This window comes from Pleurodeles waltl, chromosome 3_1 (assembly GCF_031143425.1).
Source record: "Pleurodeles waltl isolate 20211129_DDA chromosome 3_1, aPleWal1.hap1.20221129, whole genome shotgun sequence".
NCBI classification, from domain to species: domain Eukaryota; kingdom Metazoa; phylum Chordata; class Amphibia; order Caudata; family Salamandridae; genus Pleurodeles; species Pleurodeles waltl.
This window is the reverse complement of record NC_090440.1, coordinates 785,492,134-785,508,769: the sequence shown is the minus strand read 5'-3', so window position 1 is coordinate 785,508,769 and position 16,636 is coordinate 785,492,134. Positions and strand designations below refer to the sequence as shown.

Here is a 16,636-nt window from a genome sequence, read left to right as displayed (position 1 = left end):
TATGTTGATTGTGAGTTACTAGCAACTTCCTTCTCAATGATCCTTCTGAGTTAAGGGAAGTGGGGCTCAGTGTGAGGTTTGCAGTTGTAGAACTGGCCTTTTTCAGGATAAGACTGATTTTGATGATGTAAAGGAAGTTACCTTCAAAGGAGGAGGTGTTGGTTATGTTAAGTATAGGATCAAAAGTTTCAAGGGAGATGGACTTCAGCAGCATCGTTAAGGAAGCGGTCATGTCTTCCTTGTAAGATGAGTCTTTGACAGGATTTAGACAGCTCAGTAGGACATCAAGGGGAGAGATGATGTTATGTCATTGGAAATTGCCCGACAGGCTGTGTAAACGAGACATGACTGCCTTAATTTGACATGTGACTGATCGCACTCACTGCCCAAACAGGGAAATCCTGAACAGTAGACAGATTTTACATCTGCTTTTGCACAAAAGTGTTTATGGCAAAGCAATCTCAAGAGAAAATAAGTGAGGTATGTAGCTAACAAATCAACTATGCATTTGTTTAACAGCACAACCAGTGAGCGTGCAATGCCTATAAAAGGTAAATACAAAGATATCTTTGCTACGAAACTTTATTGCAAAAATTGAATAAGGCTTTCAAAAAATGTAATCTCATATGTGATTATTGGAGGGTTCAAATATACTTTCCCCACAGCAAGATAGTTTGTTATTAAAATGGTCTCCAGAAGCAGCATGGCATCAGTGATATTCATCATCTCCGAGAGATTCCCCATTGTCACAGGCTGGTGTTGGTGAAGAGAATGATTGCAAAGTGCCTCTTGGTGGGATTCTTCTGCACAATGTTAATTTTCATTAAATACTTTTAATTTTAGTTCCTTCAAAGCTAGCTTCCTGGCCCTGCACCCACTGTGCAAGTCCAAAGGCTAAGTACAGCGAGCTTAGAGTTACAATAGCTAAAGGGTATGCACAGTGCAATTCTAGCAACATGGAACTTTGCTGAAGTGCATCTTAAAAAACATGAATGACAATGGATGACACTGATTACGTATTTTTTAATGTTACCTGTGGCATCATGAGTGAGTTCATGGGCAGTGCAGTCGGGTGAGTTGTGGTTTCTTCAGGTAATAATAGTCTGCCAATTTCAGTGGTTTTAATATTTTGTATTTTAGGCATGACTTCACCTTAACTGTGTTCTTTACAAATTTTCTGAGATGTTCTAAACATATATCTTATGAGGAAATGAAAATGTAACTTACCTTTAACAAAGTTGTTTCAGTGAAAAACGAATATAACACTGAAACAACTCACAGAAGCTGCAATGAGCTGCTTTTGATCTCTTCAATAACACTTATGACTTTGCAAATGGTTTCGACAGTGACATCAATACATACATTAGAAAAATATATGAGTGTTAATATTTTCTCACACCACCTAATCAGTACTACTGTATGTGCCAAAATGTTTTTTTTTACATGCATACAATAAGATGTACATTATGGCGAAAGTCATTTTGACTTTCATTCACCCACATTTTCAACCAACATGATTAGTTTAGACAAAGGCCTTCATGAAAATCCCCCACTGATTCTAACACTGAACATCAAGTAGCCATAATCTTGAGCCACAGTTTGTTCGCTGTACTCTCTATGTGGTTTCCAAAACACACTTTGTGCAGGTTTTCCTGGTTTCCAGTTGTTACTACATTAAGGGCCAGATGTAGGAAGAGAGCAATTTGCGACATGCAAATTGCGAGTCCCTGCGACTCGCAATTTGCAAGTCGCAAATTGCTATGCAGTACGGTGTCTCAGACACCGTCTGCAACTCGCAATGGGGTCGCAATGACCCACCTCATGAATATTCATGAGGTGGGTCGCAAATTGCGGCCCCATTGCGAGTATAGGCACTCGCTAACATGGAGGCCTGCTGACGTCAGCAGGCCTCCATGTTAGCGACCTGCCTTTTCAATAAAGCTTTTTTTTTTTTTAAATGTAGCCCGTTTTCCCTAAGGGAAAACGAGCTGCATTTCAAAACAATCCGAAACCTTTTGTTTCGGTTTTTTCAGGGCAGGGAGTGGTCCCTTGGACCACTCCCTGCCCTGAAAAAATATTTTGGGGTCCAGTCTCAAACTGGAAGGGGTCCCATGGGGACCCCTTCCAATTTGCGAGTGGGTTACCATCCACTTGAAGTGGATGGTAACTGCGACTCCATTTGCGACCGCGTACGCGGTCGCAAATGGAGTTGCATACCACTGCGACTCGCAAATAGGAAGGGAACACCCCTTCCTATTTGCGATTCGGAAATGCATTTTGCGAGTCGGTAACGACTCGCAAAATGCATTTCTGCATAGGAAACACGCATTTGCGAGTCGCAAACGGCAGATTTTGCCGTTTGCGACTCGCAAAGTGTTTCCTACATCTGGCCCTTAATGTGCTATTTTTGTGAATGGGTATGATTACTTTACCTCTACCATGAAACATTGCCTGGAGCTTATCAGGTGACACATCCAACCCAAATGTAATAACTAGGTAAGATGGGCATTTCTCACTATTGTGGATACACAAACCTATTTGTGCTCCGTATGTGCTATACAAGCACTGGGTATTTCAAAGACAGTCTAAGATCTCACCCTTCTCTCTGGTAATAATTGTACAGAGTGGTGGGCCATTTTGCCTTTCTGAGACAAGTACAGAGGAGTTTTTGACACAGGGTGAATACATGGTCTGCATTAAGGCCCTGCACTAATGGTTATATTTATACTGTTTGTGCTGAATTTGCATTATTTTTAACACAAATTCAGCGCAAACTTAACTCCATATTTATATTTTGATGCTAGACACATCTAGCGTCAAAACATTGGAGTTAGCACCATTTCCTGGATGCGTGCACCTACCTTGCGTTAATGAGCTGCAAGGTAGGCGTTCCCATCTAAAAAATGGTGCTAACCCACTAGCCCGATATTTATCCCCCTGTGCTAAAATGACGCACGGGTGGGAGGAGGGGCTCAACACCATCCCAAGTAAGCAGGGTAAGTATAGGTAAGTATTTTTTTTAAAACAATTAAGTGCCATTGGGGACCCTGACATGGGACCCATCTGCATGTCACTGGGTGCAATGGACATGACCGGGGGGCCCTGGTCCCCTGTGCTGGCCATTGGGGTGGTGGGCATGAGTCCTGTCAATTATAAGACAGGAGTCATGTGGTATGGATGGTTTTGCGTCAGGAAATGACAGTAGGCAAGTTAGAGGCATTTTATTTTGCGTTTAACCAGCCTAGTGTCGTTTTTTGAGGCAAAACCCCCTTCCCCAGTACTGCCACCTCCAACCGGCTAGCGTCATTTTTTCTGATGCTAGCCCACCCTGAGCACCGGCTTGTGGGATTCCATAAATGTGGTGCCTGGTGGCGCTCTGGAATGATGCAAGCTGGCGCTATACTTTTTGACGCAAAAGTATAAATATGGACCTAAGTATCTAGTGCAGTAAATCCTCACTGGTGTCATGTGAAGGGCCAGTGTCTAATCTCCCCTGCATCCAGTCTTGCTGCATAGTGTTCGCTGCAGGGCTAGGCCTCCACCCAGGCCATGTTCCAGCTTACTATGAGTCCAAATCCCGTTTTGCAAGGCCTTCTCCAATGCAAAGCAAGGGCTGGTCGAAACGCCCAGCAGCAGTCGCAAACCCCTCTTTCTACAGCCATATTTATTTAGTCACTGGGCCTGTGTAAGTGCATATTTTTTAATATTCGGTCTTTGATGGAATATGCTGCCTATCATGTTGTAATGTTGTAGTAGCAGGACTAGACCTGAGAAGGCTGTAAGTAAGGTGACATGACGTTGGCAAAGGGCATTCATGTTTTCCAACCCCTGAAGGTATTTTCCATCTACACAGATCTTCAAAGAGAAAGATAACCTAGCCCTTTCTCACAACTAGTATATGCACTCAAATCTCTTTGCAGCCATTATTGAGGTGTCTGTTAAAACCATGGAAGATTAGTTTTTGCAATGGGGTTGTGTGCAAGATGAACAGGGAGGACATGAGCATGGTTCACAGGACAAGGTCCTGTAAACAGAACACTGAAGGTCATGTAACACTGTGTTGGAGACTGTAATTTTTATACTTCACCCACAAATGTGATATTCAACAGTGCACGAGTATGCTTGCAACAAAGTGTCTCTAGGTTCTGGATACAAATTTTACATGACCACATGAGAATTAACCAGTGTGTAACAATGAAAAAAATGCAACTTTAGAACTCCTACCTGGCGTACAGCACCAACCATCTCAGCACGACTGGAGAGCCTTGCTGTTAGACGATGCAGGACAGCAATGTCTTCCAATAACTTCTGATAAGCTTCTCTGTGATCAGAGTGCAGCCACAGAGATGCAGATGCCTGAAAGGAATAATTTGGTACACTGTTACAATCTAAACATAGGCCCATTTTGAAATAAGAATGGCATAGTAATTTTATACTAATGGGCGCTGTAACAGAAGTGTGCAAACTATTATATGCTTAAATAAAATAAGAATCAGCTATTGAAACTGGAAAATCCACAACGTTTGTACAAAATTATATTTATCATGTACTACTGCTTTGGAACAAGTCCCAATTTGTGTAATTTAGAGTCTATTGGGGATGCCAAAGATAGCACGTTCTACCCCTTTCTTGACCATTGCTAGCCAAGGTAATACCCTTGTTGCCCCATCAAACCTATGTCCTTGGAGTTAAAAAGGACGTGTAGGTGTGGGGAGAGCGGGGAGGTGTCTAGCGCTCAACGGAGATGGCGGCTTAGGAGTGGAGCTCAGGACGCGAGAGGCTTCAGGTCTCAGAGAAAAACTCACAGAGAAACATCCTGACTAGGAAAGTCAAAGTTCTGAGGTTATAAAGAGACTAAAGGCTTGATTTAGATGTTGGCTGTAACGGTCCAGCCTTTGACTTTTCAACTGAAAACCTATTCGCCACTGTGACTGTGCACCCAGCATATTTAGATGTTGGCAGTCCCATAGCCGAAAGCCCGCATTCGAAGTGCCGTCTCCGTTAAGAAACACGCCTGCGTTGACAGTGGAAGAGGGAAAAGTGGATTCCGATGGGACCCAGGCCACCCTTCCCGCTGTGCAGATTTGAATTACCTTATTACCAAGAAAAAAGTGGCAGTCCCACCTCCACTTCTAAGTTGGCAGATGTTGATGGGAAGGGGTGAAAACTCACCTCTATTCCTCGTTCCACCTCCGTCTATGACCGGGATAGGCCTGGCTGCTCGTGCCAAGCTACCAAGGGGGTGAGCAGGGGTTATTTTGGACGTGTAACTCCCTTGCCTTGACTAGAGTTGGTAGGTTCTGCCTGGTTTAGGTGTATAGCCTAGCCAACCAGAAACCCCATTTCTAACACATCTCCAAAAATGTAATTGTCCTATCTTTGACGATTTGTTTAAAGAGAATGTCTTCTCAGAATTGGAGATGGGACAGTACGGGATGCCATGAAAGCTACTGTCAGGGGGAGATGATTGGCATAATGTCTAATAAAAACAAGCAATTGAATGCAAAGTTGAACCTTTTAGAAAAACAAATTCACTCTCTGGAAAAAGACAGAATATCAAACCTTAATCCCACAATAACTGTGAAAATCAAATACCTCAAATATGAATATACTAAAATCCTAAGTAAGAGAGCTCATACATGGTCTACTCAATGCAAACCTAAAAATCCCCTAGAATGTAATAAAGCAGGTAGACTTCTTGCTTTGACCCTTAAAGATACAAAATAATATATCAACATACGAGCTAAAATAGTTGATACAATCTGAAGTTTTTATTCACAGTTAAATAACTCACCTCAAAATGGGAACACCTCCAATTGAGAAACATGTAAAGCTTTCTTTCTTAGATCCTCTTCAGCTTCCCACACTCTCCAAAAGAGATTTGGAATTTCTTAATAATCCAGTTTCACAAGATGAAATTACCAAAGCCATTAAGTCTCTAAAACCGAATAAAGCTCCTGGTCCAGACGGTTTTCCTGCATCTTTTTTATCAAAACTTTCAACACATATTATTGGCCCACACCATGAACCTTTTTAACACCTTTGACTCCACAGGTAAACTTTTAGGCTCCTTTTCCAAAGCCCATATAGTAGGTATTCCAAAGGGAGGTAAAGACCAATTAGAAACAAAAAATGTCCGTCCTATCTCTTTACTTAACACCATTTATAAAATATATACTAAGCTTTTGGCTCTTAAACTATAAAAGTTCCTGCCATCTCTCATTCACCTCAATGTTTTGTGGACCTTTTTAAAATTAACACTAGAAAAGTGTAGGGGCACGCGTTAGATACACATGACCATCTTTCAGAGGCCCTCAGTTCAGATATAACTTAATTGTCAACTACCAGACAAGTTTAGCTTATCACAAGGCACTAGGCAAGGAGGTCCTTCTCCCCTCTCTCTTTGTACTCAAAATTGATTCCTTTCTACACTCCATACAGACTAGAGATACAATATAAGGGATCGCCTTCAAAAGTGGCACCAAAATTTGGTGGCATATGCCAAAGATGTTCTGAGGTTCTCTCAGAGGCAGAAAGAGCCATACTGGAAATACTTAAAGTTATTTCAAATTTCACTAATGTCTCAAAATATACCCTGAATAAGGAGAAAATGGAAATTTCCCCATGAATGTACTCCGTCTTTCTCATGTTGTGACTGAATTTAATCTGAAATGGCAACCGCACAGATTAGAATACTTAGGTCTTAAATCCACAGGCTCAGTCGCTGCAACAGAGGAAAGGTCACTGAAATTTATTACATGGTGGGGCAGGGTTGAAACAGTTAAGATTATGTTTTCACCACAGATTCCTAAGCATGTTTCCAACTAGCCTTTCTATCTCTTTCCAAAACTCAGTTAATGCCCTATTATCAGTTTTTATTTGGAAAGGTTAAAGAGCAAGAATACCACTCTAATTTACAGATTAGACATCCAGAGGGGGGGTCAATTTCCCTAAAGTTATAAATGATCCAACAGACTTTCTAACCAGACAAACCATTTGGTGGCAGCACAAAACTATGGTCAACCCAACTCTGTAGTTTAATTGAGCTATCAGCCTTGGTCCTACCCTCTCTTTCTGGAAAGAGTGGTCATCCACAGGTATTCTATATGTAAGGATATTATCCAACCTGGCAACACAATATCTTTTTCTATGATATCTACTACATTTAACGTCAAACTTACAAATTTCTACAATTTTTGCACTCAAAGTTGCATTGAGGAGCATCAAGATACCACATAAGGTGGAATGCCTACACTTCCTCCAGAAGCCGGTATCCAAAAGACATACGGTATCCATAATTTATAATACCTTAAAGAAAACTTCCAAACAACAAACAGATATGATCCATCGCCCTTGGGCTATTTCATGCACTAAATATAATATCAAATCTTACCCACAAAATGGGACAGTATATGAAGCTCTTTGCTACAGTACAAAATTTCTCCCCTTATCTAACAATGCAAATTCTGAACTGCATATAGATCTTTCTGGACTCCGAACGCTTACATAAACAAGACATTTTGCCTTTGGCTGCTTGTTGGCATTTTAACCACCCCCTTGGTGATTTAGAGCACTTAGGCCCTCATTACAACTACAACTCATTACCGAAGCTGCGGGCGCCACTATACCGTGTTGGCAGTATATCTGGCTCCCTATTATGACTTTTCTGCTGGGCCAGCGAACGGAAACAGCGTTTCCGTTGGCTGGCCCAGCGGAAAAGTCACATCATTATTGCAGCCGGCTCATAATAGAGCCGGCGGCAATGTTGATGTGAAGCTGGTGCAACTGCACCCGTCGAGCATTTCACTGCCCTAAATTCGGGCAGTGAAATGCGCGATGGGACTTGCCTGGGGCCCCTGCACTGCCTATGCCAAGTGCATGGCAGTGCAGGGGCCCCCAGGGGCACCCTGAGTCCCCCGTACCGCCAGCCTTTCCATGGCGGTGTTAACCGCTGTGGACAGGCTGGCGGTTGGGGACCCATAATCCCCAGGGTAACATGGCTTGCACCGGTAGTATGTTGGAGGGTCGTAATGAGGCCCTTATTGTTTTATTGCAAAGATAGTGAAAACATGCTAGCTAATATCTTCACTATAAAGCTACCCCTAACACATTAGTCTCCTTAGGCATACACGCCTATGCTGACACACTTACTAAAGTCACTAACTACATGGGACCGCTTTCTTATTGATATTCTGCTAGCTATGGGTATTAAACAATATTATCCGACACGAAGATTTGCAATAACATATCATATCACACATGGTGGGCTTGGGTCTTTTTTTATCAGACGTGCAGGCAATAGCCTACAAAACACTACTTTCAATAACAAATCGTCCCACCATTACTTTTTTTTTTTTATATCTGTTTTATTATTTTCAGACCTTGCAATCGTTTGTTAATACAATCCGCAAAGCAACAGGATAACAACATTATATTAATGTCCAGACATCAAAATAACTAACAAAATCTGGATCCAAACTTTAAACCCTCCATCCTGCAAGAATTCAGTAACACATTTAGTTGTTGATGCATTATACAATCCTTCTAATGGGAGATTCTGTAACTTCCTGCATCACACCACCATATATTAATAAACTGTAGTACAATGTCATATATCATGAGTCTCTTTTGATTGCTTAAGCATCTTGTGCAAGTCATTTTTGCTATCATCCTCATCACTCACTTTCAGTTTCACAGCCTTATACTAATATATGTGCAGGTACATTGTTACTATTACAATGTCATTCAAGACGAAAGTATAGCCACCTAATCTTAGCCATCCTTTGCTAGCGTTCCATACCGTTTTGTATCATTGCTCTCCCAAATTCACGGTGGGCGCTCATCATTCTTAATTTCCAATCTAGTGACAAATGCCTCCCATGAGTCACAGCCCGTGCACATCTGTCCCCTATCGCATAGTGTTCGCAGCACTCAGGCCTCTGTCCGCGCCCATCGCAATGTTATGGTTCACCACGTCTAGAGCTCTGGTGCCCTGGGAGCCTTCCAATTCATAGCAATCAGCCTTTTGTATATTACGAAAGCCAGATCTGCAAACCTATTAGTGTGAGTGTATTGTTTGTTTCTGGTCCTAATACCCAACAGGCAAGATCTCGGCTCTAACAGAAACAGTTGTTCTGTAACATCGACAATGTCTGCCACTACGTCACGCCAAGCTTCCGACAGAGGCCTACACTCCCACACCATATGGTAAAAGTGTGCCGACAGAGAGCCACAACGAGGACACACCGGGCTAGATACAGGGAATATTCGCTCAAGACGAAATGGGGAAAGATATGTCTGATGTATCAAATTAAATTGGGTGTACCGAAACCTGGGGTTCCGCGACACACGTTGAACCTGACCAAGGGCAAGGGACCATTCCTCAGGAGACAGAGGAGTTGGGAGAACTGTGTTCCATCGTGCTCTTGCGTTCTCCAGTCCGTTGCTGGGCGCTTTATTCAAGCCTTTGTACAGGTTTGTGATCACTTTTGTGTGGCCATTATCTGATAAAATGTAGTGTAGTGTGGGGGAAATAGTGGGTTCCTGGTCCCCCTTCGCCCAAGCTTTTTTAATTAAATAACATATAGAATAATACGACGTAAATTGTCTCAACCCCACAGATGTAAGGTTTTTAATGGCCTCGAATGACATCAAGGCACCGCCATCAAAGCAGTCCCCCACTGTTGGTATTCCCGCCTCCGTCCATGTGGCGACAGAATAAGTTCTTGTCGAGGTTGCGCTCCATGGTATCTGCCCTAAAGGGATGAGGGGCGAGTAAGGGGATCCCGCACCTCTTTTTTGTACGTATCATCTCCAACAGGCATGAGCTGCTAACAGTAAGGGGTTGCCGGTGTTATACTGCACTGTGCAGTTTGTCAACCATGTATATACTGATACTCCTTGTATTTGTGTGCTAACCCACTGAGCCTCCTCCAATTCAGGCCTATGTATCCAGTTCAGTGTCCATTGCAATTGTGCCGTGGCATAATAATGCTCGAAGTTAGAGGCACCCAACCCTCTTTCACTTAGAGGGCGTTGGAGAGTGGCGAGGGCCACTCGCGCTCTACCATTCCCCCATATTAGCCTTAACAGTAATCTATTCAGTTCACTGAAGAAACTCCTAGGCATCACAATGGGCAATGCTGCAAAGTAATAAAGCAGTTGTGGGAGCAAAGACTGCCAACAAGTGACCTTTCAGGTGTTGCGCATAAGTGATGTAATACTCTATCGGCAACCCATCCATCCCCGGTGTCTTATTGCAGGATATTTGGATCATGGCCGCCTCTAACTCCTCCACCGTGAGGGGTGCCTCCAATGCTATCCTATTCGTTGCTGACATCCGCAAAAGCGGAGTCCCACTAAGGAAGGTTTTTAGTTGCTGAGTGTCACATGTCGCTTGCCCACGGTACAGCCCTGTGTAGTATTCCTTGAACGCATTATTAATTGCTTCCTGTGTATTGGCTAAAGTTCTGTTGCTTAGACAGACTGCACCAATAGGGGTCTGCTGACGGTCCTCTCTCAGACGCTATGCTAGCAATCTTCCCGATCGATTCCCTTCCGTCTGTAATCGCATTAGATGGTATCTATAATCATGCAACGGAGACGTTGGTCAGCCTCCTCGTAAACCACCTGCTGACCCCGGAGTGTTTCAAATGGTACCTTATTTTGTGCTACTGCCACCTCTAAGTTTCTAAATTTTCTTTCCAAGGTAACAACTTCCGTGGGTAGTGTGCAACGTATTTCCCAGGAGGCCGAAAGACAACAACCTTGTGTGCATCCCACTCCAACGCTCTCGACCCTGTAGATCCCTTGTTTAACTCCCAATATTGTTTTATACAAGTGTTGGGGTCTTTTCTAAAGAGTTGATCTAGCAGTCCCTTTCCCTGTAGATGCCAAGCAGGGACTGCGGACCGCCTTCTTCCCCACTGCAGCGTCAACAGCAATGGGGAATGATCAGAGAGCGCCCTGGCCAAATATCCAGATTCTTTGACTACGGAGCATATGGATGGGGTCCCCCACAGCATATCTATTCTAGAGTGTACTTTATGAGGTGCAGTGACCTGCGTGATGGGACACTGCACAGGGGCCCCTGCACTGTCCATGCCAAGTGCATGGGCAGTGTAGGGGCCCCCAGAGGGGCCCCGTAGCACCCCTTCCACCAGCCTTTCCCTGGTGGGGGAACCCGCCAGGGAAAGGCTGGTGCAAGAAGGGATCATTATCCAAGGGGCAGCAGCGCTGCCCTGTCGGGTAATGATTCCCTCCACCGTCAGGCTGCCTTTCGGCCCTCCATGTGTTGTTTATATGGCGGTCTGAACCGCGGGGATCATAATGACCCCCTAACTCTCAGTTATCTTCTAATATTATTGACTCCAGACCTACCAGATGATAAAGGTTTCTTGGCACTTAGGACTACAACCTTGTAGTTGCAGGACACAAACTAGATGTAGGCTTCCCCACTGCCCCTGGGTGTAGTCAAGCATAAATGTTCCCCATTCCTGGTAGACACTTCAGTCTAGCCTTTTTTTATGGAGAACTCTATCTAAGTGCAAGTTTTAAACCACAAAAATATCAATCTATGGGCCAGATGTACTAAGCATCTTAATCATTGTAGATGCTTAAGTTTGGCATTTGCAACCGGTAAAATGCTTTTTATATGTACTAACACCTTTAAAGAGTCTGAAAAGTTTTTCCATATCTTGAAATAGGATTGTGAATGGATACTTTATCTGGAAACAGCATGTTGTATGTGCCCCTTCCATATAATAATCACTTTCTGATATATCAAGTTTTTGGTATCTAAATCCGGATGCAAAAACATTAATATTTCACCAACACCACAAAGAAGGGGTACCACTGCCAACTCTTAAACAAAAAAGTCAACATTTTAAGGAAAATGGGCTGTATTAAAAAAATGTTTACTTGATTAAAATGAAATCCTAAACATAGTGGTCTGCTGCCCCAGCAGACACCATCCCAGTGATGGCCTCCAACTGTAGTGAGTCACAATTTGTGACCTACCTAATAATATTTATGAGGTAGGTCAGACTGTGGTCTATTACAATTTGGATTTTTAAGAATCGACCTATTAGTACATAAGCCATAATGGTGGTGCACCACTTGTTAGAAATTATCAATTCACATATAAGGAAAGTCCAGTTCTCTTGTGGTATGGATACATCAAATCTTCTCTTTATTTTCTTCCATTCAGTTATTTCCTTCCATATTGTTCTTGGTGATACATGATGTACATAGTAGCAACAGCCAACGCGTTTTGCCCTTTAACATAGAGCTTCTTCAGGGCTATTCAGTTTCTGGTTGGTTATGATTTAGACATGTCTTCACGTACATATTCCTAGTATATCCAAATAATCAAGGTGAGTTCATAGTGCCGGATAGAAACTAGCCATAGCCCTCATTGTGATTAGAGAACCATTCGAAGCAGGAAAAGTCAGTCTGCAATTCGCCGGCGCGGTTTCAAATTTACAGCGACGGAAGGAACTGAATGGAAGTAAATAAAGTGAAGATTTGATGTATCCATACCACAAGAGAGCTGGACTTTCCTTATATGTGAATTGATAATTTCTAACAAGTGGTGCACCACCATTATGGCTTTCATTATTGTTTTTTTCTAACCTTTCTAGCACCTTTGCAGCAGGTGCTTTGGTGGAGTTGCACACTAAGGACAGTTGAATGTCCCATTGTTTGGATAGTTGGGAAGTTATAGGGATTGGTGCGTATCTCACGAGCCTGCTGCATTCTGCTATTAGTACATATGTCTGTTCTTCAAAATCTTTACTGGTCGCAACAATACTGCTAACAATCTATGTTCAATATTTTGTGACCAGATATTATTATTTCAGGCCCACAATAATTTCCTATGCTTTGCTAGTGCCTTTTACAAAATTTTGATACCCCAAATCTTGACAGATTTCATTTAGGGCAGTCCAAGTCAAACAGTTAATTCCAAGATGATAGAGCTCTTTGTTTTGTGAAAAAAAAACTCTCTCCAACCTTTGCAACATCAAAGGAAGCTCAAAGTGAATGAAAATACCTATTGGTGTTGAGATCAAGCACCTTTTCTTCTTCCTGTCAGGACACCCCCTTTCTTAAGGGCTAATAGACGAAAGATCCTGGGTTGGTTATTCCAAGAAACCCCCCCTTCCAGATAAGCACAAAAAGCATTATATGATTGGGATCAACTGTAATAAAGTAGTATTTTACCCCCATGCAAAAATATAAGGAGCACAATTTCACCAAAAGAGATGAAGCTTTGAGAGTTTCATTAGGAAAATCTTTTTTAGAATACTCATTTAATAGAGACATTTATCAGACAAAAGACCTACAAGAACAGTGAGAAATGTGTGCAGGTAGGAACCATGTGTATAGCACAGAGGGTAATGGAGGGAAAGAGAACATTCCTCTTTGTGTTCATATGCACACATCTGCAGACCTTGCTAAAATCACATGCCATAATTTGGCCAGTACAGTTTGTACATTACTGAAAAGCTGATTGCTGAAAATAGCAGCAAAGAATCAGGTACAAATAAAGGCTTTAAAGCTCAGATGATACAGGAAATCCACTTTTTTACAAATGTTCAGCACAGCTTTTTAATTGTTTGAACATAAATTGCTGGCATATTTGACCTCTGGGCAACGTAAGACTGCCAAATGTTTCTCACTGATTGAGCCTCGTACCATACGCATCATGATAACTATTTGGAACAAACTAATAATTGACTTTTGTGAAAGTCAACTATAAAGTACAAAGAAACTGTGCAACTGGCATAAAAGTCAAATGCCCAATGTCAGCCACAGTGAGACCATTGCCACCCATTTGTGGGCAAAAAAGCCAGTCTATAGACTAGGAAACTGCAATGTCACATCATGGCTCAGGCTTCAAAAGGATTTTGTCAAAACATATCTTTTTTTGACAAATCTGATATTATGTAATTCAGCAGTAAGTGTGATTGATCCAGCATGGTCAAGCTGCATAATGTTTAAATGTAGAAGATGTAAACTATGTCTACTTACATCTGCAAAAGGAAAGTATGAGCTGCAATGCCTTGTTTACTGTGGAACTGTCAAACACTACTGTATAAATATGCACACTTTTTAAAAGCCACAATTTTGTATGTTTGGCATGGAGTCAGTTAGAAAAGCCATTTTTTACAATTCTACTAATATCAATCATTGATTTTTATTATAAATGTTACATGAATGTTTTCGAGAAATGTTGCTAATCTGCTGTCTTAAACCAGTTTAAAATCTAGTTTGACAACTTAAATGTTGACTGGAGACTCTACAGTATGTTTCAATTATTTTCCTTCACACCGCCCTAGAGATCAGGAAGGGGTAAGGAGATGTGAATGATTTCCATATTTGTGGCTCTCGAAGGACAAGGACCCTTTTGAGCTCCTTCTGTGTTGCTGCTCTCAATTGTCAGCAGATATCCCTAATGAAAGGCTTAGTCAAACAAAAAGGTGACGGCTAGTATAGGCATACTGGCTTGGGAGTCTCCTGACAAAGTTCAAACCTATCAAACGTTTCACTTAACATAGAGGTATCCCTCCTTTTGTGATAGTAGATTCATGTGAAAGAGGATCATCTACATGGAATCTTTTGTAGGAGAGATATCCCAGAGACATCAATGCATCTCATTTCATGAAAGGGTTAATATGAGGGTGATGGGAAGGGTGTGCTTTACTCTGATTCAGAGAGGGCTAATAGGGAAATTTTGGGGAGAACTAAGGTGCACAGAGAGAGACTTGCCCAATGTGTTCAGCTGCCATTTTGGAAAACTGGGACATGTAGTCCTATGTGATAAATGCTGTCAGAAGGCCCAGAAAGTGCTGAAAAGTTATACTCTGAAAACTGAGTTTAAAGGCTTGTGAAGTTGGATTATTTGCTCACCCCAAAGATGATAGGAGGTTCAGGAGTGCCTACTACTATGGACTAACTTTTTCTAAGGCTAGGAATAAAGTGAGAGTTCCAAAACACCGACAGTCTGATTTTGAGTCTTGTGGCTGTGTTACTCCATCACAAACTTGATCCCATACGCTGTATTACAAGTACATTATATGATACTTCTACTAAGGCAGACAGATGTCTGTCATGTTTTAAGTGAGTATCCTGTTTGCCAAATTCTAAATCAGGTCCAAGATCAGTTGCAATGTCTTTCAAATTTGGAACTAGAATTGTGGCTATGATCTAGAATGAAAACCTCAAATGATGAATTCTAATCTTCAGTGTACCACAAATCTGGGAAAAAAATCTTTAAGCACCAAAAGCCAACTGAATGTTGTCATGAAGTGCCAGCATCAATGGAAAAAGATGTGACCTATTTGGATATCACCAGTACCTTGCACTGCTTACAGCTGGCCTAATTCATGCAAAGCTCCTTGCCAGAAACTTTGTGTCTTTCCTTTTGGGACCCTTCCCACTGTTGATGATGAGCTTCACAAAAATGGCAACCTTGTCAAATTTCAAAACCTCATTCAAGCGTACACATTTGCTAATCACTGAAACTTTGGCACTGTTTCCATCATCAAGACCCAGGGAACTCATTTTACTGACTTGTAAACTTACCCATATGATAAACCTAAAAAAATCAAAAAATCATTAACATTTATAAAGCGCGCTACTCACCCGTGCGGGTCTCAAGGCGCTAGGGGAAAAGGGGGGTTATCGCTGCTCGAACAGCCAGGTCTTTAGGAGTCTCCGGAAAGCGGAGTGGTCCTGGGTGGTCCTGAGGCTGATGGGGAGGGAGTTCCAGGTCTTGGCCGCCAGGAAGGGGAAAGATCTCCCACCCGCCGTGGAGCGGCGGATGCGAGGGACAGCAGCGAGTGCGAGGCCAGAGGAGCGGAGGAGGCGGGTGGGGACGTAGAAGCTGAGGCGTCTGTTGAGGTATTCCGGTCCCTTGTCGTGGAGGGCTTTGTGTGCGTGGGTGAGAAGTCGGAAGGTGATCCTTTTGCTGACTGGGAGCCAATGCAGGTGTCTCAGGTGTGCGGAGATGTGGCTGCTGCGGGGTATGTCGAGGATGAGGCGGGCCGAGGCGTTTTGAATGCGTTGCAGGCGATTTTGGAGTTTGGCTGTGGTCCCGGCGTAGAGGGTGTTGCCGTAGTCCAGGCGGCTCGTGACGAGGGCGTGGGTCACGGTTTTTCTGGTGTCGGCGGGGATCCAGCAGAAGATCTTGCGGAGCATGCGGAGGGTGAGGAAGCAGGCGGAGGACACGGCGTTGACTTGCTTGGTCATGGTGAGAAGAGGGTCCAAGATGAAGCCGAGGTTGCGGGCGTGGTCTGTGGGGGTCGGTGCAGTGCCCGAGGGCCGTGGGCCACCAGGAGTCGTCCCAGGCGGACGGGGTGTTGCCGAGGATGAGGACTTCCGTTTTTTCAGAGTTCAGCTTTAGGCGGCTGAGCCTCATCCAATCTGCGACGTCCTTCATACCCTCTTGTAGGTTGGCCTTGGCGCTGGCGGGGTCCTTGGTGAGGGAGAGTATAAGTTGGGTGTCGTCGGCGTAGGAGGTGATGATGATGTCGTGCTTGCGTACGATGTTGGCGAGGGGGCTCATGTAGACATTGAAGAGTGTCGGGCTGAGTGATGAGCCTTGGGGTACGCCGCAGATGATCTCGGTGAGTTC

At 43.2% G+C, this 16,636-nt stretch overlaps 1 protein-coding gene across 1 annotated transcript in view; it reads right to left on the bottom strand.

The window, feature by feature from the left end:
- IRAG1 (inositol 1,4,5-triphosphate receptor associated 1) overlaps window positions 1-16,636 on the bottom strand; it is a 547,704-nt gene that overhangs the window by 57,364 nt on the left and 473,704 nt on the right. The window contains exon 13 of the mRNA XM_069223615.1: window positions 4,225-4,356. Within this exon, the coding sequence (XP_069079716.1) occupies window positions 4,225-4,356 (132 nt within the window). The remainder of the gene's footprint in view (window positions 1-4,224; window positions 4,357-16,636) is intronic.